Source organism: Lytechinus variegatus, chromosome 15, assembly GCF_018143015.1.
Source record: "Lytechinus variegatus isolate NC3 chromosome 15, Lvar_3.0, whole genome shotgun sequence".
In the NCBI taxonomy this organism is placed as follows: domain Eukaryota; kingdom Metazoa; phylum Echinodermata; class Echinoidea; order Temnopleuroida; family Toxopneustidae; genus Lytechinus; species Lytechinus variegatus.
The window spans coordinates 14,220,982-14,246,799 of record NC_054754.1 but is presented as its reverse complement, the minus strand read 5'-3'; the positions used below and the strand labels follow the sequence as shown (position 1 = coordinate 14,246,799).

Sequence of the window (25,818 nt, the reverse complement as noted above, 5' to 3'; positions counted from 1 at the left end):
GAATATGGAAATTACGTGTTTAGGGTGCTTTTCGAGACCCCATGGTCGCGCATGGTATCCACTCGTGAATGGAAGTGCCCCCGCCGATCACGCGAGCAATTTGCACGCTGGTAGTGTGCGATGTAATCTACAAGGCTGTATGGTAAAATTTTCCAAATAATGATATTATTTTATATGAATTAATTTATGGGTAAATCATATTTTTTTGCTCTAATTCACTTCATACCATAAAGCTCCCAGAATGCTAATTTTTGGTAAAAATATTCTTTGTAGCATTCTTAACAATCGCAATTGAAAAAAACTTCAGTTTGGAAATCAATTTCTTATGTATTTTATTGTTTTAGGAATTTCTTTGTTTTTCAACCTTTTTTTCACCAGATTTATATTATAGCACAGCCTGTTTGAAGCATATAATTATGCTAAAATCAATTGACTTCTGCTGTTTAAAGTAAAAATCATAGCTTTATGAATAAGATGAGAAAACTCAATTTGCATTGACTTTGTGGACGAAATCACGTTTTGGAACAATTTTTGGTCAGACATGAACTTACGAAATGTTGCATAATTTCGGGACAACGTACCTGGGCATCGTAAATTTGGTCTCAAAAGATGCGCGAGACTTAGTATAAACTCTGAGAGTGGCAGGGTCAACAAATCTCCCGTGGAGGAATGATCGCAGAAAATGTTGGGGAAGGTTGTTTTAAACCCCCCCCCCCCCCGGCCTGTTTAGGGTTAAGAAGGGGAAGTAGGTGTTAATTAGCACCTTTTTCATATACTTGCTCACAAAACCTAAAATACTGTATGTAAATGTCAATGAAAGGCTGCCAATATAAGGTTTAAAGGCAAGGTTCATCCTGACATTGCATGTTAGTTGGTGAAAATCCACCAAGAATAAGAGTTATGAAGTTTTAAATTTGTGACTTCACATGCGAGCAGCTCCCCATATTTTATGTGATATCAATTCTATACAAGTGCCTTTTCTAGGGAAATTGGAAAATGATTTTACCTGTGGATTCAATGTTATCAGAAACATTATTTCATACAAGCTTCTGATAAAAACCCATTTAATTATCATGAAAACCATTAAAAAATGGCAATTTATGGAATTTATATTACATGATTGACATATTGGGAGCTGCTCGCATGTCATGTCACAAATTTAAAACTTTGAAGCCTCATAACTCTGTTATTCTTTGATATTCGCCAAACTTTAATTTATTAATTTCTCTCATGGTTCTCCTTAAAACCAACTTGATGTCAGGGTGAAATTAGGTCCAAGGGTGCCACTGTGCAATCACTCCCAGGTATGGAACGCGCCATTGTCAATTCCTGTTCATCTTCTTTTTCTTCATGCTCCTTCCTAAATAAAGTGCAAAACAAAGAATCGAAGGGGGTAGAAGACCAATCACACAGACATCTAGTTGGATAATCTGTATTATACCTTACATACTAAGAGCAGGGTTGACAGGTAATACAGGAGTGGGAAATACTAGGTGGTAAATGATATTTCGAAAATCATAATGACAAGGGTTCACAAAACATGACAATTACATCATTCTACCAAAAAAAAGAAATATCCAATACAATGACACTTTGGCTATATCACTGAAATTAAAGATCTAAATTGTTCTATTCTTTTTGGGCCATCATGTATAATGAAATGGGCAAGTGAATCTGGTCAACTTAAGATTTTCAGCATGGGAAATCATGCGGCTCAGATTTTTTAATTGTGGTATTGTTAGCCAATATCTTTAAAGGGATGGTCAAAAGCTGAAAATATTCATGTCTTAAATACATAGAGTAGAATTCACTGAACAAAATGGCGAAAATTTCATCAAAATCGGATAACAAATAATAAAGTTATTGAAGTTTAGCAATATTTTGTGAAAACAGTCGTCATGAATATTCATTAGGTGGGCTGATGATGTCACATCTCCACTTTCCGTTTTCTTATGTTATTACATAAAACCATATTTTTTCATTATTTCATACTTGTGTGAATAATATGTCTCCTTTATAATGAAATAAGTTGCAGCAATCAATATCTAATGCACTAAATGAAATGTCAATCCAATTTTTCTAGTTCTTGGAGGAAAAAAATTGAATAAACCTATTTTCATACAATAAAATACAAAAGAACAAGTGGATCGAGATGTGACGTCATTAGCCCACTTAATGAATATTCATGACGACTATTTTCACAAAATATTGCTAAACTTTAAAATTCAATAACTTTGTTATCCAATTTGATGAAATTTTGGCAGTTTGCTCAGTGAATTCTACTCTATAAATATTTTCAGCCCGGACCATCCCTTTAAGGACTTCTATTGCTCCCCCCCCCCACAAAATAAATAACATGAATCAGCGTTGATCTCATTACATTATTGAGGTAAAACCATAGGAGGTATTTTTCTGAGTTTAGAGAACTGCATTTAAGGAGATTTCAAGTCTTCGCAAGATGTGCAGTTTTGCATAGACATTCAACAACCATGACATACATGCAGAATAGGTATTGACTAAGTCATTGTGTGAACTTATTCCGTTGTTATGATTTGCGCTACAGAATTGAGATACTTAATTTAGTATCAGGATTATTAGATAGAACAAATACAGTCAGATAGCTGCCCTAAACAGATTTCAATGTTGGGGTCAAAATTTTACTTGCCCACATTAATTTTTTTTTTACCTTTTTGTGTAAGCAACTTAAGCACTTTGATATTTTCACTTGCCTTGGTCAAGTGAGCATGCGCTACAGTCAAACCTAAGTGCTCTCAAAGATTGCCAACAGTAACGTTCTAATATTGTTCAGGAAAATCAGAGCTTTAACCTAAATTGGCCAAAAAATAAATAAATAAATAAATAAAAACTTTGAAAAATTAAGATGATAATCAATACTTACTAATTGGAGATTGATGAAAGATTCAAGACTTTGAAGTACGGCACATTTAATTTGCCTCATTCCCCTTTCATTCTGCCGATCAAAATCCCAGGAAGTACTGAAAGCCAAATTTTCTTCATTGTTGACCTGTATAAATGAAAATACGGTTTGAGCAAAGAAGTGACCGGTGAAGGAAGGGAAAACAAAATAAGAATGGGAGCAAAGAAAATAGGAAAGAAAGATGAAGGTGAGGAGATATCAGCATTTTCAAACTAAATGTGTTTGCCTGCAAGTGAGATTCAATCTTACAAGTGGAATGGGTACAAGTATATAATTGAGATATTATAAGGATTGAAGGTAATAAAGGGATTCACCATGGTGATTTCAGCCAAAATGTGTATCACCCATTAATATACAACAAAATCATTTTATATTCAAAAGGCTTGTTGACCCCTGCCTGTGACCTTAAGCTTGGAACTGGAGGTGACCTTCAAATCTCTGAAGAACATCAGATGTCTCTCTTAGATTGGTAACAATTTATGAGTGATGATAGAAATTTAAACAAACAAACAAACAAAAATCCTAACAATGAGCTCCAAAAGTTCTTCAACCCCTGCTGTAACATTTGACCTGGAGGTGACCTTCAACCCACTCCCCCGGGACATCTACCATCCAAGTTTGGTAAAAAATGGGCATACACTGTACATGGATCAAACGTTATGAGCTGTAATACAAAACTTGCCCTAATAGGCTTAACTTTGACCCATGCTCATCATCAGCCTGACCCATGAGGTGACCCTCATGTTTGGTAAAATTGAAATAAATTTGCATATAACCATGCTTCTCTCCAAGTTTGATTAAAAGCCTTGAGTACAAAGTTATTCAAGTTTTGTCAGTGTTCCCATTTGAAATTCCTGCAATGCATTACTGCTACACAATCCGGGGGGGGGGGCACTCGACCCAAAAATTGGTGGGGGTGTGCTGCGGGCGAGACAAAAAACGGGGGCCTTGGAGTGGGCTAATTGCAAAAAGGAGGGTCCTCGGAACGGGCTTCAGAACTACAAATGTTTGTGAAAACTGGGGTCCTTGGAACGAGTCGCCTGCATGTGAGTGCCTTCATGCATCCCTATGGAATGGGCATACGTGCATGCAGCTAGACCGGCAGCATGGGCGGTGGGTGCGCTAGCAGAGAGGCAATGGTCAGACAGCGTTCATTGCAGCGGCTGCTTTTTCAAAATTACTACTCATTGTAGCAGATCGATCGGAACGGCATAACAGAAAATATGCGAAGCTTTGGAGCGGATTTCTTTCTTCCTTTTTCACGAGAAGAAAATATGCCTTGGAGTGGCTTTCTTTGTTCTTTTTCTTAATAGGCTAAAAATGCTATGCCTTGGAACGGAAATTTGAGTGTAAAAATGGGGGTCCCCTCCGCTGCACATACCCACTATGCATTATATACTGAGTGCCCCCCCCCCACACAATAATGCAATAATGCTGATAATGCTGTGCGCAGTGTTCAGCTGGTATTATGTTGAGAGTCAATTATCTCTCTTTAATGGCTTGTGCAACACGATAGTAAAAAAAAGGGTCTGTGTTACTTCCTCTTCAGAAATCATTACTCTGAATTGGTGTATGTTACTGTAGAACATCATTTGCTTGTTTCGATGAGGTCCATTAACTATACTAATTATGTTAGACAGGATTCGGTGTACATAAGAACACTGATTTCACTTTAAATTGTAAGCATTGTTATTCTTACACACCTGGAGAGGAAATATCCTCTTTTGCAGTTTAAATGCTAATTGATGCAGCTTTGTAAAAGTCTTCGCACTGCTACTGTAAGTTTGAATTGAGTATAACTATAAGACTAAAACTTACTCTGCGTCATTTTCTGGTCCACTCCAGCCCCTAGGATCTTTCTATACCCTGGATTAATGTTCTCCGCAAATTCCAAAGTCTGCCTGGACAACTTTGGCCACATTGTGAAAAGGGCACCAGGAGCTGCATCAATTGTTAAATCAAAGTCTTGATCAATCTGAAAATGAAATAAGTATTTATATATAAGCTGTATAACACATAATACAATTACCAGCAATACCATGTTTTCATACATTACCGGTACATTGTAATTAACGTCATGCTAAATATTGCTCATTAAATAAAAAATAAAACTTATCAATGTTTGTAACAAAAACCCTAGGTCACATGCACACACTGCACAAATCAAGTAAAGTCTAGTGAGCTTTGACATTGACCTTTCTATTTCTAACCATTTATCACATTTTTTAAAATATTGATCACTATTGGAGTAATTAACCACTGGAGAAAAATACTTAGTATTTGCAAAATGGGGGGGGGAGTTAGGTGGGGAAATTAATACCCCCCCCCCGCCAGAGATGGACATTCATGGGAAGAAGACATAATTTAATCTTTCCAATCGGATTTCAGAACAACTTTTCCACTAATCATAGAATTGTGACAACTAAGATGCAACTGAATTTTTAACACTGAGGCAGAGTAAGTGATCCTATGATCTTGCACTATATTCTCAAGCAAGAAAGAGAATAATTTTGGAAATTCATAACCAAAAATGCTTTGTTCAACTTCGAACAATTAAATTATTTTTTTTTCATAATGCGAATCCACTGCACTAAGTAATCAAGTTATTTTACCATTCCCAAAAGCTGTAGATATTTGTCAAGAATTTCTGCTGTGCTTGGTCGCGGGTTTCCTCTAGTCAACTCATATCTCGGTACCGAGGTTCGTCACATTAACAATGTTGTCAGGTGATGAGTAATATTGCATCCAGTAGGTGTCTTCTTCGTGCTCATCTTCTGCAACATTTAACTGTGATAAACATGAATCAAAGATCAAGAATAGTAACATTAATTATTACACAAGTTATCTGACTATTCTATAGAGAACTGATGGAATAAGTGGATAAATTGTAGAAATTCTCAATAAAAAATTCCCCTGTGCACAGTGGGGAATTTACATGAAGTCAACCTAAATGTAATTCCTGTATCTCAGATTCAAAATTAGTTTCTGATCATTCACAAACTGTACATACATCTGCAATTACAATGTAACATTTAGATCTGTTGCTATTTGCATGTAGGCCTGTCCTCGCTAGGCTGGCCAATAATAAGGGACTATTGGCCAAGCTAGGCCAGGATTTAGATCTAGGTTTGGACCTATAGTATAGACCTAGATTTTAATGGGGTTTAACATACACATATGTAGACGTACAAAATTGAATAAAGTTGACTAGAAATAGATCTAGCCAGGCCTACATTACACGTAGGCTATGTGCTTGAGGACGGCCCGGTCCGAGCTTGTACCGGACCCGGTACCTCGCGCATATCGCATCCGCATGCGATCATCGGCAGTGAATTATTTATGTGTGAGGATCTTCATCACAGTTCATGTAGGCTATAATTCAAATCACCAATTTTGAGACTAATACTAATAGAAGCATGGAAAGAAGTGAAACTTTGTGTAAAGATCGTGATGTTGCATGAATTTCATATTTCACCCCCATAAAATCCCACCTTTTGTCACTCAGAATATCAGATCGAGTTCATGGTCTCGAAGTTCGTGTAAGTGGAGCATGGTGTAGGCCCTAGTGGTAATTAAGTGGAGTGGATCCTGCACGAACTTCGCTCAAGGTACCATAGTCTGCGCACATGCGTATCTGCGCAATTCTAGTAGAATCTATAAGATACGCAATGCAAACTTTACACATCTAATGCATAGACAGATATTTATTGCAAAATCCGACTCACAAAGATGGAAAAAATAATGAAATTTGGGTATTTCTTATGACAGCCTCAAAATGCAACCTTTCTCATCAAAATCTCCAAATCACGTGCAATAGTGAATGGGTGCGCAGATGGGGCACCATTTTTTTTTCAATCTCAAAATGACTGCCGGCCGAGCCGAGGTTTTTCCAATAAAATCATAGGCCTATATTTCTGACTTGGCGACCATCATAATAGAGTTACACACGTACATGCACACACAATAAAAGCACTGCAACAACGGTAACAATGCATTGACTTTTGAGATTATTCATGAACATTCACTCGAAATCAATCACTGAATTTACCTCTAAAGATTGGAACTAAATGTGGGAAGTCCCACTCCTGAAGCAGGTTTGTCACCCCCAAATCTTTCATTTTCTAAAACGGAGATTAAACACGATTTTTCCAGTGCACTGCAGCAGTCTCCGAGTCGAACATACTCAACGCCATCTTCCGACCACTAGCATAGCACTGCGCACGCGTACGCATGCGCTTTACATGTGCCGGTATCTTGTACAACCCCCTGTTCAAGCCTTATGTCTACAGACCTTAAACAGGTCCATTCGCCGTGTTTTATACCGATATTTATCAAAGCTTAAACATGTGCTGTTCAAAAAATTATACAGCACCTCTTATACAGCGATATTTTGTACAGCGTTTTTACTGTGTAAATGAAATGCAAATTGTCGTGACTTTCTTCTTTTATATCCTATTTGATTACATTTCGGCGATAGGCTTGGCTGAATGTATTGTTGGGAGCATGGCCTTGTAGGAATGGGACAATGATAAGCACAACTCGACACGTCTCTTCTTCTTTTCATATTCTATTCACAATAACATTTTGCAAAACATGACAAATTAAAAAACAGATGAAATATGTAGGCCTAAACTGGAACACGTCTACTCAAACATAAATATCTGAAATATTTATTGAAATGAGTATTGATGCGAGAGTATAATAATCATCTTATGGTAAAATGGTAAAATATGGTAAAATACTGCCTGAAAACAAATAATTCTATGTAAAGATTTTGTGAATAATTAAGATTTTTTCTTCTTGTAAATAGTGTAAATATGTTCACTGAAAATAATCGAAACTTTCTGCAACAGTAATAAGTAGAATTAGTATTGAATTTGTTGTACAATATTGAGATTTAGTTAAATTTATTGTTTAAACTATGATAATGACATTATTTGGGGCTAACCTCGATTAGCATCTTGCTATTATGTTAGCTCCAATTACCAAATGTTTTGTTTATATGTGATGTACTATTCCTTGTAATTGTACCTGACAGTAATATTTGGTAATAAATTCAATTCAATTCAATTCAATCTTGAGGATATACAGTTGAAATGAAAGATAAGTCAGAACATACCTGGACTATATACCTTGTTATAAACCTTGTTATAAACCTTTTACGTTTTCCCATGCACATGAATGATGTAAGGCATTTATTTTTCCATAATCACGTACGTTTGAAAGGACAAAACGTCCATCCAATCACACCAAGAATGCCAACTCCAAACTGACCGATGATACACGTACCCTTTTGAAAATATGAAATAACTTTGAACGGCTGGAGTGGTTTCGTTGATGTGAATGTAGTTTATGGTTCAAGATAGTCTTTAGATAGTCATTAAGGATGTAAGACTATAAGTGTATGTATATGAAACAAATCTCGAGATTATGAATGTAGTAGCAAAGTTAATGCCATATGCCTGAACATGAAGCCTGATAAATATTGTTGAATTGATTCATAATTATACCTCGTGCGGTTGCAGAGTCGAACTTTTACGGGATTCGAATTGGCGCCAAAAAATTGACACCCCCCAAAAAAAAATAATAAAAGAGAGGGAGAGGCATAAGGCATTCCTGGTCGATCATGCCTCATGATCAGGATTGACCGAGCATTACCAGTTTGTAGTGGGAACCTGTATCGGATCATACTGGTCACACTGAAAACGGTGTATTGTTTTTTCGGTTTGCTGTCGGCCCGATCGACCTCGCTACAGTGAGACTGAGTCACGATTGTTGATCGAAGGACCGACATGTAGGACAGCATGAATTCTTTACATACAAAGTATAAGTTGTAAGTTGTAATGCAACCTTGTTGGTTGACCTGAGTAACAAACCAGAGCAACACTTCACATGAGTCTCTTGTGAAGAGACTCATATATATGGAGTGTTATTTTCCTCTTCAAAATGTGGATGATTATCGGTAGGGCGTATACTTTAATTATAATAAGGCTTATTGTCATATTATGCTTTACTGTAATCAGAGTTTGTTGTAGGTCCATGTTAGAGTATATGCATTTCTGGCTCCGAAATCTCCATAATGGCCGTACCATATATCAACAGAGAAATGTTCGAACTAGATTGAAACCAACTTGTGCCATTTCGCGATAATGTCTTTAAAAGCTGTGAAGATGTATTTTCGACCATGTCCGCAGTATTTGACGATTTTGTGGCAACATTATGCTGATCCAACGACGCAGTTTCCACAAGTCATATCGAAGTCATCGAACCCGAGCTTGATTGGCGCATGAACCTATTTTGTAGTACATGTACATGATAGGGCCAAAGCTTGTAAACAGCGCCCTCAGCGGCTTTGAGTTTGTTCCATTTCGTTGAAGCAAGCGATCATCTTGGCACGGACTCTGTCACTGAGATCAGGGACATCTTCAAGTGTCAGCCCCTTGGTTGCTATGGGCGGCAGGACGACACCTGTATATTCACCTTATATTGAAAAAGAAAGAAAATATATTATTAATCTTTCCTCCTTTTAAAGGACATTTCCGATGCCATAGCGGTAGAACCTCATGTAAGTTTGGTGAAGCAGTAATCAGTCGAGAACAGATTTTTTTTACCAATCAGGGCCGTTTCAATGGCAGGAGCTCAAAATATACTTAAGAGTGGAACTATGGTGGAACTACTGAAGGAAATTGTCAATCAGGGAGAGCATGCTCGTGAATTTCGCGTTCCATTATGAAATGAGAAGGATTTTTCCCTTAGTTTCAGAGCTGACGAAAACTTGCAATCGTTTTAACCATAATCAAGGACTAAACAGTTGTTTTGATTTGTTTCCGGTAAATACTTCTGAGTTTTAAAGATTATTAAGAGGACTTGACTCCCACTCAAAGTAGTAATGGAATGATGATTGAAAAGCCGTCTTAGAAAAAAAAACTACAGTCTAAAATGGCGCTGAATAAAGACAGAAGAATGAAAAGAAAGTGTCTTGCTCTTGATTAATGGGAGACGACAAACTGAGCGTGTATTTATTCAGTGCCATTTAGTTGCGGTTGTTATGATGACGAAAATGATGATGAATTGCTTGACTTTTATGGAATGATTAGTAATTGAAAGTGATATACCGGAAACGAATTTGTATTCCTTGAAATCAATCAGATGCTTCTGCGAAGAGAATACGACAGGTACAATTGGAACCTGAAATTATAACAGTAAAGACGGTTAGCTTATCGTTGGTTTCGATTATCGTAATCGAATAAATGTCAAAAAATTGAAACGATTGACAATAAAGACCACAAAATAAAACGAAAAGAGACACAAATTTACTGTTTATGGTCTCCATTACAGAGGACCTAATGAATAGTAGCAATGTATGAAATGATACCTGGTTCTCTTACTCTTAGGAGAATCGTTATTATGATTTCAGATCAAAACCGATCAAAGACTGTACCGTTGAACTCGATGTAGAATAATACTTATTTAAGAATAAAGCATGTAATTTGTTGGAGTAAAATCAAGGAACTTCAATTTATTGGTAGAGCACACGGTTGGATTTAATTTAGAAAATACCTGTGAGAGAATCGCTAGGTTGAATGCTCCCTTTTTAAATGGGAGCAGTGGTTCCGAATTGCCAATCTTTCCCGATGATTCCTTTGGTAACTTTCTGGTTCCTTCGGGGAAAATTAATACTCGATACTGTGGGACAGTGATGAAAAGAGAAGAAAGCACACCGTGCAATCATGACATTAGCCTAAATAATATTATTTTATACACGACAGCCACCATCATTATCACATTCCCCTAAACGTGCTAAATCATTCTATGTGATGGTATTTCTGAAGATGAAATGCGTGTAGATACTTTGAAAATTATAAAAAGTTATTTTTGTCAACTCCATTCTTACATAAAATATTTATGCGGTCAAAATCAACAAAAAAATGAGATATTCTAACAAATGATTGAATCAGTTGGTTTGACTTTATTTTTATTTATTTTATTTTATATATATATTTTTTTTTTGGGGGGGGGGCAGACACATATTCACCAAAACATTGGTTAATTTGATGTGAAAGTATACCAATTGTGATGAATTGTTTGAATCCTTTGGAATCATGTCGCAGGTTATTACAACTTACACCCTTGGTCTGAATGATCTTTACAGCTTGACTTAAAGTGTCTTTGGCGCTTCGGTGGTTAGACCTGTCGACAAAGATGGACCCGGCCAAGATGGCTCCCAGGCCGAATGGTCCTGCGTACTTGAGCATTTTCTTCATGAGTATTACACATCGGGGAGGCCAGAGCTCCATTACACCTGCATTGAACATGTTGAAAGACAGATAACGGGTCATTGAGAGTTATTATAGAGACTTTTAATGTTCCTTTGTGTTCAACATCAAGAGAGGCTTAGAGATGCGAGTCGCAGGTGGAGAATCGGGTTGGATTCCTTGAAGGATTTCAAATTGGATTGAAACGACAAAAGTTTAGCTTTTCATCCCCTTGCCAATCCCATTACAAAACATTTTTCGATAATGTCGAATTGTGAATAAAACGCCCTTTGATTTGATCGCATGAACTATAGGGCGTTCCAGGTGTTACGAAAAAAATCGTATTGATATCATGAAGGCCCTATTGCATCCACCATTTCTATAGCCATGAGAACCTACCGATCAGTAATAAACATTTTTTTTTAATGATGTAGCAGATGTGGATGTTGGCCGATATGCATTTCTTTTTTACCCAATCAACAAACCAGGGAAGTGGGAGTTCTGCATTAACCATAAAAGAACATACAATGTAACTTTGTTTAAATGATGTAGCAAATGTGGATGTTGGCCAATATGCATTTATTTTTTTTACCCAATCAGCAAACCAGGGAAGTGGGAGTTCTGCATTAACCATACAAGAACAAACAATGTAACTTTGAAAGCCCCTTCACGATGTTCGTGGCGCTGTTCAGGAATCCGTAACTAACTTCGATAAAGACTCCGTATCTAACATACGTTTCTAAACAGTGCTCTATAGTCTAAACAGACGATGAGCGACATGCAGGGTCGTCATCTAGATCGAGGATATACCAAATTTGTTCCATTTCTTTAACTGCATGACATTAAAGGAATATTACCTATACAATCAAGTGAGCTTTGATGATTACAGACAATGACAAAGGGGCCTTCCGGATATCGTTCCAATCCGATCATTTTGGTCGTGATACCGAATAGAGGACTTTGCACCTTCCGGACCAGTAATCTCGGAATTCTGAGGAAAAGAAAGTATACTTGATTTAAGATTCGTGATAAAAAGCGCATTGTTCTAGATAAAAATGAAACAAAATTGAAAGAAAACAATTGCCAATTCGTCTACTGCCAACTTTTCACTCTTCACATGGTCTACTTTCACTTTGTCTAATGCCATTTCGTCCATCAATATTTTATATAACAACCTTTTGATCCAATAACCATTTGGTCCAAACATCTCTTTGTCTAATCACTATTTCGTCTCATAACCAGTTTGTCTAATATCCATTTCATTCATTTTCCATAATTAACACCTAGTCAAATCAGACCAAATGGTATATGGACTAAATGGCTATTTGACCAACTGGTTCTTAAATTAAATGGTGAGTGGACGAATTGGCAATTACTCTAGACCATGTGGATGGTGGATGAACCGATGGTAGTTAAAAAAATGATAGCAGACGAGTTGGCAATTGGACGAATTGGCATAAGGACGAAACTGTCACACCAACCGATGCTTGGATTTGTCGTTCGAAATAACGCTATTGCTTTAACCAATAAATGGGTCGATGGTATGACTGTGATATCACTGAAAATGATGGATTGCAAGCACTTCCTGTAATTGCACGAGATATTTATTATGTAAATAGAGGTTCGTGATTAAATCATGATAAACCAGTATGAGCACAATATTTTTATATATTCAAATTCGAACAACATTTGGTTCCACGTTCTTGATATTCATGATATAGCACAAAGTCACCGGATTATTAGTTTGTAGAGTGATGTTTATCAAAGGCTGTGTATATCATATAGAGGAATGATAACCGAATACAGTTCTGATTAATATTCAACAAAAATAATAGGTCAGTGCTATATTTTTGCAGGTGGCTTGATTCAAGAAGTTAATATTTGACTGAGCTTTGAAGGTTAATTTGCACGCCATTGTTGCCATGCAGCATTTGGGCAAGAGTACATCGTTTTTATCACTGTGCCACTCAACTTTTAGGCAAAGTTAGCATATAGTTGGACTTATACGGACGGATGAAATATACTTACTCGAAATAGAATACAATTGTTTTATGTTTGTGTGTTTGAATTGAATTTCATGCTTTGCAATAATAAATCAATATATATGTTTTAAACAACATGAGCCACATGGATTATAATGAATCACTTTTTGGTCTTATGGCCTATACATTGATAGTACCTTGAGTATTCAATCGTGCGTTACGCAATATATTTGCAAATCGTATTAAACTTTTTACTCAACTTCAATGCCCGTTGAGGACACTTCAGTCTCGCATTGACATGATAGATGGGGGCGTCGTGGTCTAGTGGATACGACTCTCGTTCTTTAGTCTTAGGGAAGTGGGTTCGATTCCCAGCCATGGCGTATTTTCCTTTAGCAAGAAATTTACCAACATTGTAATGCACTCAACCCAGGCGAGGTAAATGGGTACCGGTAGAAAGCAATTACCCAGAAAGCTGCCGGAATTGGTATAGCCATGGTATAGCTTATTGGATTATAAAGGAGTACCTTGAGCACCTAACAAGGTGGATACGTGCGCTATATAAATCCTATCATTTTAATTAAGTACATGTATATATACTGCAAAACTGTCGTTACCCGTCCCTCCCACCCTGCAGAGAAACTGCAATTAATAAAAAGATTAAAAGACTTGAATAATTATAATTCTCGCGCTAAGGGTAAGCTAATTACGTTTAAATCTCTAGATCTCACAGAAATTGCAGAATAGACATGTCTATAAAAAAAGTATGTACTTTACCTGGTTGATTTGGGATCACGTGCGTTGAAGAGCATAATAGGTATACAAATGATGCCGAAAAAGAAATAGATTCCAGCGAAAGAGTGGTATTTGAGGTAGAACCGAATTTTGCGGCTACAAAGTAGGACCAGGAGCATGAATGCGACCAGAATACTCCACGGAACACGGATTGAATGTGATAGATCGGTTCCAGGAACCGGGCCAGCTGCAATAGTGCTTCCATCTGTCTCTTCTGTGTCCCAGGCCATGATCGACGGTACGGTCTTGAGATCTTGGATGCGACGAAACGACGATGGTGTTAGTTCAATGAGACCTTGCTCGTGATGTCTTTATATATATTGTCCGATGGATACTCTTAAAAAGCAGTCGTACATAATGTCTTTGTGATGTGTGTTGCAGAAAAAGAATCCAGAATAAATAATAATTATTTTGATAATTTGATCGAATTGTGCAATTAATATTGCTTGTTATTTACATGAATTAGTTATTAAAGTCCAAGGTTCCTGTTTATCGCTGCAAATCTTCAGCCAGCTTACCCGATCCTTGTCAGTTGATGGTTAGAGATGGAAATCACTTAAGATGAAGGCGTATATTGATGGTAAAGGAAATATGCGGGGTCCACAATCTTATATTTTTTTTTTCCTGTAGTAATTTTTATATTCGGTTTTATACTACATCACTGCTATAACGAAACCAACAAGTGACACAGTATATTGTGATTCCGTTGCAATCTCATGATGCTTCCCTATTTAAGAATTTTTCATATTGTCGGTCGTCAAACTCCACGTGATAGCATAAATTTCATGATTGCCAAATAAGAAACATACATGCTACGAAATCGTTTTGTACTTGAAATACATATGGTAAATCTCGGCTTGAAATGTTGAAAAGTTGCAGTCGTGTGCTGAGAGAAAACACAAATTCACGTAAATTCAACATTAGTTCTTTAGAGGTACGAGGTTCAGATAAGTTTCTCTGACGAAGTAGTTTAAAGAATCTTGATGTAATACCTAATTGCTGGAGGTGTGTACTTATTAACGAACATTTCAAATATTAGGTAATTAATTCTATTCTCTCGCCATGTTTGTCGTTTTCTAAACGTGCAGAGTTCATCTGTCCAAAGTGCAATCACCTGGCAATAGCGCGCCGAACGCTGACGATCAACTGTAATAGGATTCCAAATCAAACTCGATTATCTTATCAAAAATCGGTAAATGGACCTTATTTTAAGATATGTCTAATTAAGCAGATTTTTGTTGAATCGTGCGGAGTGATAAAAGATGGAAACAGGAGAACGAAAGAGAGAAAAAGTCCCGAGAACAAGTGTTCTTATCGTTAAGTCAATACGAGCTACAAATTCGGCTTGGCGTGAAACCTATTTGGAGTTTTCAATATCACGAACATGCACTAGCTAATTAGTTTCTTCATTTTTTTTCAAGATTTGCAAGAATGGTGCTCTTCATTGTCTCAATTGAAATGATGATTTGGGGCCCATTTAATCATGTCCATATAACTATTATAACTTTGCCATTTGCCATCACTGTTCAGCAGCCAATTAAACATCAAGGTTTCTTAGGTATGTACAGTAATGGCAAAATAACAATAGTTGCAAGTCTTTATGAACCATTGAGTCACTAAGCTCCATGATGAAAAGGACCCCGAATTTTATGCTCAAAATGTCTGAAGGAAAATATGTCATGACTGAAAATGCCGGCACTGGCAATAGTATGGAAACACTATATCGTGTTTATAAAAACTTGAAGTTACCATGCACACAGCAATGCTAGTGCATTTTGCCCACTTCTTCTGTGTACTAGAACTCAAGAGACAAGTTTGAATTTATATTTTTTCTTAATATTTTTATGAACAGAAATAAACAAAATATGAAATATGTCATAATACATGTAAGAATCCACTTCCTGTACAAAACTGTTCTCTATCATTTCTATAGTCATGGTCACACCATGTACACTATGTTTTAATACAGTTTATATGCAGGAGTATATTTACTATATAGGCAAGTATTCAGTTAAAGGACAATCCCACCCCAACAAAAACTTGATTTGAATAAAAAGAGAAAAATTCAACAAGCATAACACTGAAAATTTCATCAAAATCGGATGTAAAATAAGAAAGTTATGACATTTCGCTTCATTTCACAAAACAGTTATATGAACGAGCCAGTGACATCCAAATGAGAGAGTCGATGATGTCACTCACTCACAATTTATTTGTTTTTTATTGTTTGAAATATGAAATATTTTGATTTTCTCGTCATTGTCATGTGAAATGAAGTTTCATTCCTCCCTGAACACGTGGAATTCCATTTGTTGTGCTTCAGGCAAGGAGGTCCTAATCATCAAATTCGTAAAAATTGAAATATTGTATAATTAAGCGAAACTTTGAAATGTCATAACTTTCTTATTTTACATCCGATTTTGATGAAATCTTCAGCATTGTGCTTGTCTGATTTTTCTCTATTGATTCAAATCAACATTTTTCTGAGGTGGACTTGACCTATAAGTCCATTTCTATGATATCTCATAATCCTTGTATCCGACCGGCTGAAAACATGGACCTATTACATGCTGAAAACAATTAGTCGGTTGAAAGTGCTTAAACTTTCCACAAATTTGTTGAAATAGACAAAATAAAGGGCAAGCTCTTAAAAGTAGGCACAGAAATTCATGGGCACTGTCGATTGATTATTAAAACATTCCTTTTTTGTAAATCCCATATCAGTTCAGTATACACTAAAAAAATATTGGGTAATAATGCTCCATTAGGGTAATTATGTGTCCAACCAACAATGGGCATTTTTATTCATCCAGTGTGATTAAAATTTTGCCCACTAAAGAAAGCATTTGCTGCTTATTTTTTAACCTTACTGGATAATATATATGCTTCCCGCATCGGGCAAAATACTGCCCAAAATTGGTTGGACACATAATTACCCTCGATCGTCATGGTTAAAATTTTGCCCAATATTTTTTTAAAGTGTACTCCGAACGTTTATAGTTTAAGTAATGTGCTGTATATGGGCCTACGTCTATCGACTAGTTCATGAAATAACATGAATAAGCTGTCATTCATTTGGTGTATGATCCATTCTCAAGTTCGTTGAAACAGTCGATCATCTTGGCGCGAACTCTGTCACAGAGATCCTGGGCGTCATCTAAAGTCAGTCCTTCGGTTGAGATGGGTGGTAGGACAACTCCTTTATATTCACCTAAAGAGGCATAGCAACAGAAAGTGAAGCAAGATTACCAATTTCTTAAAAGTTATAAGTATTGACAGTGAATATAAACATCTCTCTTTTGAAAAGTAAGCCAACATACATCGATAAAGATCGCGCATGGTTATGCAGAGATGGACATACAGCGGTTCAGTGTGGAAAATGTAGACTTTCTTGCTAAAATGTTGAGTTCGAAGAAGTAATTCGATGTTTTCTAGTATGAATCAGTATCGCGTATTATACTAGAGTATTTTTTTATGACGTCATGGAAATGAGCAGAATGGAAGGGATACGAACACGTGACTACCAAACTCTTACTCCATTGAAATGTCTACTTTTAACTTACAACCCCATCCTGTCCCAATTTCTTCCCCATAAGTTTCCAATTATGTTTCAATGAAAAAGGACTGTTTCTAGAAGCACTGACTTTCTTCTCGGCTGTTGTCAAAGCTGTGCATTATAAGATACAACATGATACAAAGAAGAAATATTTTTACCTGGAACGAAAATGTACTTCTTGAAATCAATTAGATGCTTCTGTGACTGGAATACAATAGGGACAATGGGAACCTGCAATTCAAAAGAATGAACGAAGAAGAATTATCCATATTTTTTGTCTGCCAAGAAGTCTAATTTGTTTACGTTGTCTATGTTTACAGGTACACTCCCAATTAAAGGTTAGCTCATAGTGGTTAAATCTAGTGTTCCTGTATACTGCCGGTAAGAACCTCGGGTCTGTCATAGATTCATCTGTAATAATTTTTCCACCTATAACATTTGTTTTCGATGTCTTATACATACACTAATAGCTTCATACTTCCCGATGTACAATTACCGATTATGTCGCACTCGGACAACCCACCTATTGCTTTCGTTTACATGTTGAATCATTGTTTGACTAAAAAATATAAAAAATATATCGTTATTTAAAATAATAAAGGACGTTTACCTGAGTTAAAATGGCAAGATTGAAAGCCCCCTTTTTGAAGGGGAGCATGGGGTCTGAACTCTCTGTATTCTTCTGAGTTAATCTTCTCGTTCCCTCGGGGAAAAAGAAAACTCGGTACTGTTGGAAAAAAAAGGAACAAGAGGACAAGACTCGGGATTAAGTATAACGGTTTTATAGAAGATATGATGAGGTGACAAGATCTCGGATCTCGTGATTTCGACATCCAGTGGAAGAGATGACCAGATGATAACATCTTGGATCCAAGATCTTGTCATCTCATCATTCATCAGTTCATGTTCATGTCTCTCACACAAGTTGTAGACTTGACGAGATCTAAGATCTTGTCATCTTATCATCTCTTCCACGCGACCTAGACATGACGAGATCTGAGATCGTGTCATTTGATCATCTCTTCCATTGGATGTAGACATGTCAAGATCCAAGATCATGTCATCTGGTCATCTTTTCTAAAAGATGTAGACATGACGAGATCCGAGATCTTGTCATCTGAGCATGTCTCTCCCTCCATGTCTGCGGGATGTTGACATGACACAAGATCCAAATTCTTGTCATCTAATTATCTCTCACAGGCATGCACGAGGTGTAGACATGACAAGATCTAAGATCACGTCATCTGTGATCAACCCTTTACAAAATGCAGGCATGACAAGATCCGAGATCTCGTCATATCATCCTTTTCTCTTAGAGATGCAGACATGAGATGATTATCTGACATCTTGGTGGCACTTTTAAACTGCCATAGAAAACTAATTAAAGCGATGTGACATCTGTCCATTTAAGGTAGTTTCCTTTCCCAACCTTTACAAGCAATAGTATTGATAAAAATATTAAAGGTGCCCTTGCCTTGATCCTACCTACATCGAAATATTGATTTGTGTCAGACTTGTCCTATTCAATAAGGTATACAAATAATTTCGATTGTTTACATAGATTCTGAATTGTGATGTACTCAATGAATTAATGTAATTCCATTGACTGGAGTGTTATATAAATACGATCCTTATCAAGATATAGGGGGATGGAGTCAACATTTATCACCTTATAAAAGGGAACATTTGATATATACTTTTGCATTGGGAATAAGTAATAAACGTGCAAGGTAAATAGGAATAGGATAGCGATGTTTTGGAAGGGACGTACTCCTTTTCTTTTAATGACTTCGATGGCATCTTTTAAGTTGTCTCTATTGCTGCGATTCTTGTTCCTGTCGACGAAAATAGTCCCGGCTAGGATGGCACAAATTCCAAATGGACCAGCGTACTTGAGTACCTTCTTCATGATGATCACACTACGCGGTGGCCAAAGTTCCACCACTCCTGCGAGAAAAGAAACGATTAAACGAAAAACCTGTACTTATTGGCGAATGTCTAACATCTCTAATAAAAGAGTTATAAGTGTTTAAAAGATTTTAACTTGTGACGTCATATGCGAGCAGCTCCACCATGTATCATGACATAGGTTCCATAGTTTTTAATGGAACATGATTTTCCTATACGAAGGGTATATGAAACTATGTTTCTGAAAATATTTCCCTTGAACGAATAAGGTCACATTTTTAAAGTAAATGACCCTTACTGTATCACACAATGGGCAGTATTCTGAACTCAGGGTTTATCTTAGACTTTGGTCTAACTCCGTGCTTAAATTCTGGGAAGCCAAACATGCCAAAATTTGTTCACATATTATGTTCCTTATATTTTTTTACTGTGCTCTTTCCTACTTCTTTAATGGTTAAGACAATTATCTTATTCACCCTTCCCAGAGAGATAAAAATGATTTGAGGGTCAAATAAGCTGATACTATGGACCTCACAATTGGCTATCCATAGTTAAACTACGATTTAAGGCCAGAGTCTAAATCAAAACCCGACTTCAGAATACGGGCCTATATGTCTATATGGAGGCGCTGCTCGTCTGTGATGTTACAAAACAAACATTTTTAAAATTCAGTTTTTCTTCGACTGATTTTCATCAAACATTCACCAATGTTTCTGTATTTTTCTGCTTCCATAAATCATAGTGAAAAGGGGTTGACGGTCAACATGGTGTATGAAATGCATCAGTTTATTTATTGATTTATTAATTTGGTGGGGTTTTTTATTTATTATATTTCAGTATTTTTTTTATTTCTATATTTTCTGTATTATATTTCTTAATTTTTTCAGTGTATTGGAAAAATGAATGGATCAACTGAATTGACTTAAAGCATGTAAAGATTTATGTATATATTAATGAATTACTTATTGTACGTATTATGTATGTATTATTCATACAATTATGAAGTTATTGTAATGTATTATTTATGACGTTATGACATTTTTGAAGTCTGTTTATGTTTGTATTCACTGGAAGAAGCGATAAAATAATACTTTAAAACAAAAAAGTTTTAAAAGTCAGATAACATAATATATAAATTCATATAGTCATTTTGTCTGCAATAGATTGATGTCATTTTGTGGAAAGCACCAAATAGTTAATTGCTTCAAAAAGTTTTTGAATATTGCTTTTAGTATCCCCTGGTATAAAGTTATAAGATGAGTTGTTGAATTATATATATATATATATTTCATTATCACGTTATATATTTATTTACCTAAACAATCAAGTGAGCTTTGATGATTACAAACGAAGACGAAGGGGCCGTCTGGATATCGTTCCATTCCGATAATCTTGGCACTAATACCGAACAGAGGACTTTGAACCCAACGAGCCAAAAATATCGGGACTCTGTCAAAATGAAATAAACCTCAAATTACTCTGGGTTTAGGAAGAAGATTTACTGTTGGAAGGAAGTACAATTCTTTATTTTCTCGTAAAATACTTTGTTTCCAAGCGAAATAGTTTTCTTCCTTTAAGTTTTTATTACACGAGTACAATTATGTATATTTCCATTTAGATGATTGTGAACTCCCATGATGAGATGAGAGTACGATTGACGTAAAGCCCAGACTTCTTGGTGTGGGATTCAATAAAACTTATGACCTTTTACGTTTGATTGATTGGGGAAAACTGTAGGTGCAATTTCGTTCTCGATCAATATTCCTGAAAGTCACATTCTTTCTATATGATTATCCAGATCATGATCATACCACTCTATTGGATTAGGGTGTACTTGTCGAGAGTTGCATACCCATAATATGTGACAGGCGCAAATTCGTTCCGGAATCATTAGATTTTTTGTTTTCATTAACTTTTTTTTCAGGAAATCCTTCAATAATAATAAAAAAAACCGACCCACTATCTGCCCCGCCTTTATGAAATCAGGCCCCGATTTCTTGTGCCATTATGCCCACGATGAACTTGCTGTAAATGAAAATAACCCTTAGAATTTACCATGGTTTAGGTTTGTTTAGAATGTTGTAAACTTCAATTCTATCCGTATAAATAAATAATATACTTGGTGGTTGACCTATAGATAATGCAACTTGATCATTATACTTGAACAAGGTTAGAGAATATAAATGATAATTTTCATTTCTGAAAGTGTTCCGAATATAATGGTTTCATGGGGCTCTGCTTTCATCGCTATTTTTTTTTTAATATGGTCTCCACTTATTTGTATCATTAAACTTTGCACTGCAAAAACTCCGGTGTTGATTTAACACCAGCCCGAATCTATATCTGTCCACACCAGAGAAGTATTGAAATAACACCAGTTTGGAATCAAACCGATGCTGTTTTAATACTAATTGGTGTTGTATAAACATATCTGGTGTTAGATTAAACCAAACTGGTGTTGTTTAACACTTCTCTGGTGTGGACAGATATAGATTCTGGGCTGGTGTTAAATCAACACCGGAGGTTTTGCACTTTGGTATTCAAAATGATTGTGTGTTATCAGGGAAGGGTAGTGGACTTCAATTAAAAGAACTTTCATTACTAATTGTTTCTATTTTTATATGCAAAATATAAATTTAAATAATTCGCAAATTCAAATTTGATGATTTTTCAGTAGATAAATTATACCTTTTTTCGACTTTGAATCCATCCTAGCCATGAAACAGCGTGACCTTTAAAAGTTAATTACTTATTAAGAATGCATTCTTTTAAGGATCCTAGGGACCCTTGTTACGTCATCATTTGAACATCAAAACCCATCCACGTAGTCTGACTACATCACCAAGGGAATCAGCCCAAACCAAATGGAAGAAAATGGGGGATACTTTAGGGGAGTAAATTGAAATAAACCATTTCCTATTGTAAATTCAATCTCAATCCACCGTATAACATGTATAGGTTGACCCGCAGTGGAAGTGTCCTCTCATCCCCATCAATAACTCCGACCCATGGGCATCGCTATTCGGGGCAGGGGCAACCGTCCAATATTTCAAGTAGTAGGGAAAAGGGGTATAGAAAGAATAAGGTGCAAGAGGGAAAGAGAGGGGAACAGAAAAGGGAAAGAGAGAAAAATGAAGACTACACAGATAGTATTGGAACTACTAAAATAACTTCATCTTCGGGTCGTCTTGTCCCCCTACCCAGGAGTCGCCCTTGCTTGGACACCATGACCAATAAAGATATCATTTTTGTAATTTTGTATACTTACGTCACTGCCTTTGGGTCACAAGGGTTAAAGAGCATAAAGGGCACACATATGATGCCGAAAAAGAAGTATATCCCAGTGAAGGCATGGTATTTCAGATAGAACCGAAGTTTGCGGTTGCTGGTGATGACAATAGCACACGAGACGAAAAGGGTTATCCATAGACTCGGACTAGATAGTGATGAATCGGTTCCAGGACTTGGTTCGAGTCCAATAGTATCCCCTTCCTTGTTTTCTGCGTCCCATACCATGTTTGAAGAACTTTATGGTCTTCTACGTTCTATTTAGTTATTCTACTAATTCTGCCTCTTAAAATCTTGTTGTTGATCTGTTGCTTGTGCTTTTCTTCTTCTCCTTTCCCTTCCAATAAATTGCAACAATTCACCAGATTGGCGTATTGTCTGTACAGGTGCGTCTAAACGCGAATATGGTGAATTGTATCTCAAGATAATTATGTATTGATTTACCAAATTGAATGTATTCACTCGGTGTTGTTCGTCGCACTCATGCAGTTGTACATATTTCAAGTGTACCAGTAGAAATCACAATGTTATGTTTCATTGATTGAATGTCAAGACGGTTTGGTTGTTTTCGTTCAGGAGAATGAAAGAAATTCAGTTCGTTATGATATCCTGTCAATATATTGAGTTGACGTCGCCAATCCGAGCAGAATTCAAATAATTCAAGCGAAGAATATTAGTGTAAAAGAGTGACTGAGAGTTCGGTTTGGAAACATTTGGGCGATAATTCAGTATTTGATCAGATCGATCAATTCTGCTTCATTTTAAGTCACGCCACCAGCATGATATGCAAAATATCCATTTGAATTGTCCAAAGTGCATTTATAAGAACGATGCTAATATTGGACTTTTCGTTTATCAAAAGTTAAAAAATTATCTAAATGACAACACTGTTTTGATTACACGGTTGCTGCATAATTACGACTCCTGACTAGACTGAAGATGGTATCTCCAAAGACAGCAAATAATTGATATCACAAAATAAATACGAGCTACAAGTTGCTCAATGACAATCTTATGTTGTCCGATGCCAAACTTCCAGGAGAAATACTTCAATATTTTTCAATCAGATATTACATGATGTATGAAATTTTCTGTAGTGTAAAGACAGTTCATCGTTTCCTTTTCAATATTAAAAAATATATATTATTGTATTGACGTAATTGTATGAATTCGTATTTTACTTTGCAGAAACCGCCCTTCAAACACATAAAGGCAAAGGGGAAGGTGAAGAGATTACGTAATCAGTCTAAACCACCGATGAGGAGGAAGCTTGATGCAAGGAGAGATGAACAAGAATCAGCAGCAAGCGGAAATATCAGAACAAAACATATGAATAAAGTCTTGAGGTGAGAAAACACGATATTGATGTTTGGTTCTGCCATACCAATTAAAACTCCAACGTAACCGATATGGAATGTAAAAAAAATTCAAAACAAAAAACATTTTGACTTTTCTTGGTCTGGAAAGGATTTTGCCGATGTGATTGTGCAACACTTTTATTGAGAGCCCTTTATTGTAAAACTTTACCAATCAGATTGAACTTAGTTACCCTATTTTTATTGGGTGGATGCACGTCAAACTCACTGCAAAGCGATGATGCTAGTTCGCTAATCAATTACTTTTTTTTAATTAACATACATGATATTATTGAACAAAGTTGGCTCATGCGGCCCTAAGAAATTTTTACTTTAGCATCATAGGTTTCCACCATAATTGGAGAATCTAGTTTCATTGAGCATTGCTTGTAAATCAAACATTATTTCAATTAAACTTATCAGACTATACGTATGCATATAAAGAGAGAGATTTTTCAGACAAAACACTGATATATGGCGTTGATTCTCTCATTTGACAAAACCTTGATGCCTTTTCTCCATATTCAGATGTGGTTTGTCATGGATATGGCCTTACTTTCTTTTTCTTTTTCCCCTCCAGGAGAAATCCTAGAGCCAATGTGAACCTGTCATCTAAAAAGAAACGAAAGCTTATGAAGGGCCGAATGCATGCAGAACGGGAGGCCAATGCGATGACAGGTCAGGTTCATCTTCTTCTGCTTTAGAGTTTTCTATGTCCTTTGTTTAGTCGAAGTCATCGAGATGAGCAGTTCTTAACAATTCTGCTTCATACTCTTTACTCTCACACTTTTCCATGCAATATATTAGGAGCAAAATGATTAAGTTTCAGTTACATTCTCGTTAAGAATAAAAGCTAATAAGTTGGCATGCATGGACAACCCAGTTTTCAGTCAATGATGCTTGTGATGGCGACGATGATGCTGATGATCATGGTGGTGGTGGTTGGGATGATAGTTACGATGATGATGAAAATGATATTGAAATCATTATGATGATGAATGCTGATGATAATGAATGCTGATGATGATGGTGATGATGGTGACGACGATGATGGCAATGATGATGTGAAGATTGTATATTGAGAATGGTTTAGTGCGATATTGGTGCTTACACTGTTAATAATGGTGATTACGAAGTAACATATCTATCTCACATTCCTCTCTGTGTTTACCAATCATTCATTACCCAAACAGTCGAAGTAGAGACGGCACCAAGTAAGAAACCCACAAAGCAAGCTAAATCCAAGAAGTCTTCACCAGATGATGATGTAGAAATGATGGAGACATGACAGAATGCACATCAACGAAGGGACTATCCGTAGACTGTCATTGTCATTTTTCAAATCTGTCAAGAATCTGATTTATCCATCGATCAACCACCATGCTCATTATATTGCTCCATGTTTAATGACTTTGACAAGGGACTGGTCATAATGTCACATACATTGTCAGAAGATTGGAGAACAGCATAATTCCTACTGAACACCCATTTTCCACAGTGGTCATGTTTATAAAGGACAAGTCTACCCCAACAACAAGATAATTTGAATAAAAAGAAAAAAAAATCTAAAAAGCATAACACTGAAAAGTTCGTCAAAATCGGTTGTAAAATAAGAAAGTTATGACATTTTAAAGTTTTGCTTTATTTCACAAAACAGTTATATGCACATCCTGGTGGGTATGCAAATGGGGAGATTGATGACATCATTCACTCACTATTTCTTTTGGATTTTATTATATGA

General features: G+C 36.3%; 3 protein-coding genes and 1 long non-coding RNA gene across 4 annotated transcripts; 1 reads left to right on the top strand and 3 right to left on the bottom strand.

Moving 5' to 3' along the window:
- Positions 1-545: 545 nt before the first annotated feature.
- On the bottom strand, positions 546-7,238 carry LOC121428807. Its single transcript, XR_005971837.1, has 5 exons — positions 6,987-7,238; positions 5,551-5,725; positions 4,757-4,913; positions 2,900-3,025; positions 546-1,360 (listed from the first exon to the last, which is right to left on the bottom strand). It is a non-coding gene; the product is annotated as an uncharacterized LOC121428807 (long non-coding RNA).
- Positions 7,239-7,953: 715 nt separating this feature from the next.
- LOC121428804 (1-acyl-sn-glycerol-3-phosphate acyltransferase alpha-like) lies at positions 7,954-15,138 on the bottom strand. Its single transcript, XM_041625648.1, has 6 exons — positions 13,953-15,138; positions 12,051-12,184; positions 11,065-11,240; positions 10,499-10,624; positions 10,054-10,126; positions 7,954-9,418 (listed from the first exon to the last, which is right to left on the bottom strand). Exons 1-6 carry the CDS (start codon positions 14,198-14,200, stop codon positions 9,282-9,284), a joined length of 894 nt encoding a protein of 297 aa, XP_041481582.1. The 5' UTR covers positions 14,201-15,138; the 3' UTR covers positions 7,954-9,281.
- Positions 15,139-16,416: 1,278 nt separating this feature from the next.
- Positions 16,417-23,585, bottom strand: LOC121428805 (1-acyl-sn-glycerol-3-phosphate acyltransferase alpha-like). Its single transcript, XM_041625649.1, has 6 exons — positions 22,703-23,585; positions 20,750-20,883; positions 19,298-19,473; positions 18,137-18,253; positions 17,685-17,757; positions 16,417-17,181 (listed from the first exon to the last, which is right to left on the bottom strand). The coding sequence occupies exons 1-6, from the start codon at positions 22,948-22,950 to the stop codon at positions 17,042-17,044; spliced, it is 888 nt and encodes a 295-aa protein (XP_041481583.1). The 5' UTR covers positions 22,951-23,585; the 3' UTR covers positions 16,417-17,041.
- A 325-nt stretch (positions 23,586-23,910) lies between these two features.
- LOC121428806 (uncharacterized protein C11orf98-like) lies at positions 23,911-25,616 on the top strand. Its single transcript, XM_041625650.1, has 3 exons — positions 23,911-24,068; positions 24,658-24,755; positions 25,271-25,616. Exons 1-3 carry the CDS (start codon positions 23,980-23,982, stop codon positions 25,363-25,365), a joined length of 282 nt encoding a protein of 93 aa, XP_041481584.1. The 5' UTR covers positions 23,911-23,979; the 3' UTR covers positions 25,366-25,616.
- Positions 25,617-25,818: the final 202 nt, after the last annotated feature.

Bases quoted from the DNA above. Each gene is read 5' to 3' on its own strand.
- LOC121428804 (XM_041625648.1), bottom strand. From the start codon at position 14,200: ATGGCCTGGGACACAGAAGAGACAGATGGAAGCACTATTGCAGCTGGC. The intron at 12,185-13,952 runs GTAAAGTACATA...TCTTTTCCTCAG, and splicing joins CGTGATCCCAAATCAACCAG to AATTCCGAGATTACTGGTCC. The intron at 11,241-12,050 runs GTAATATTCCTT...TGTTCAATGCAG, and splicing joins AAGCTCACTTGATTGTATAG to GTGTAATGGAGCTCTGGCCT.
- LOC121428806 (XM_041625650.1), top strand. From the start codon at position 23,980: ATGAGGAGGAAGCTTGATGCAAGGAGAGATGAACAAGAATCAGCAGCA. The intron at 24,069-24,657 runs GTGAGAAAACAC...TTTCCCCTCCAG, and splicing joins CATATGAATAAAGTCTTGAG to GAGAAATCCTAGAGCCAATG. The intron at 24,756-25,270 runs GTCAGGTTCATC...TTACCCAAACAG, and splicing joins GGAGGCCAATGCGATGACAG to TCGAAGTAGAGACGGCACCA.
- LOC121428805 (XM_041625649.1), bottom strand. From the start codon at position 22,950: ATGGTATGGGACGCAGAAAACAAGGAAGGGGATACTATTGGACTCGAA. The intron at 20,884-22,702 runs GTAAGTATACAA...TCATTTTGACAG, and splicing joins TGTGACCCAAAGGCAGTGAC to AGTCCCGATATTTTTGGCTC. The intron at 17,758-18,136 runs GTAAACGTCCTT...TTTGAATTGCAG, and splicing joins ATCTTGCCATTTTAACTCAG to GTTCCCATTGTCCCTATTGT.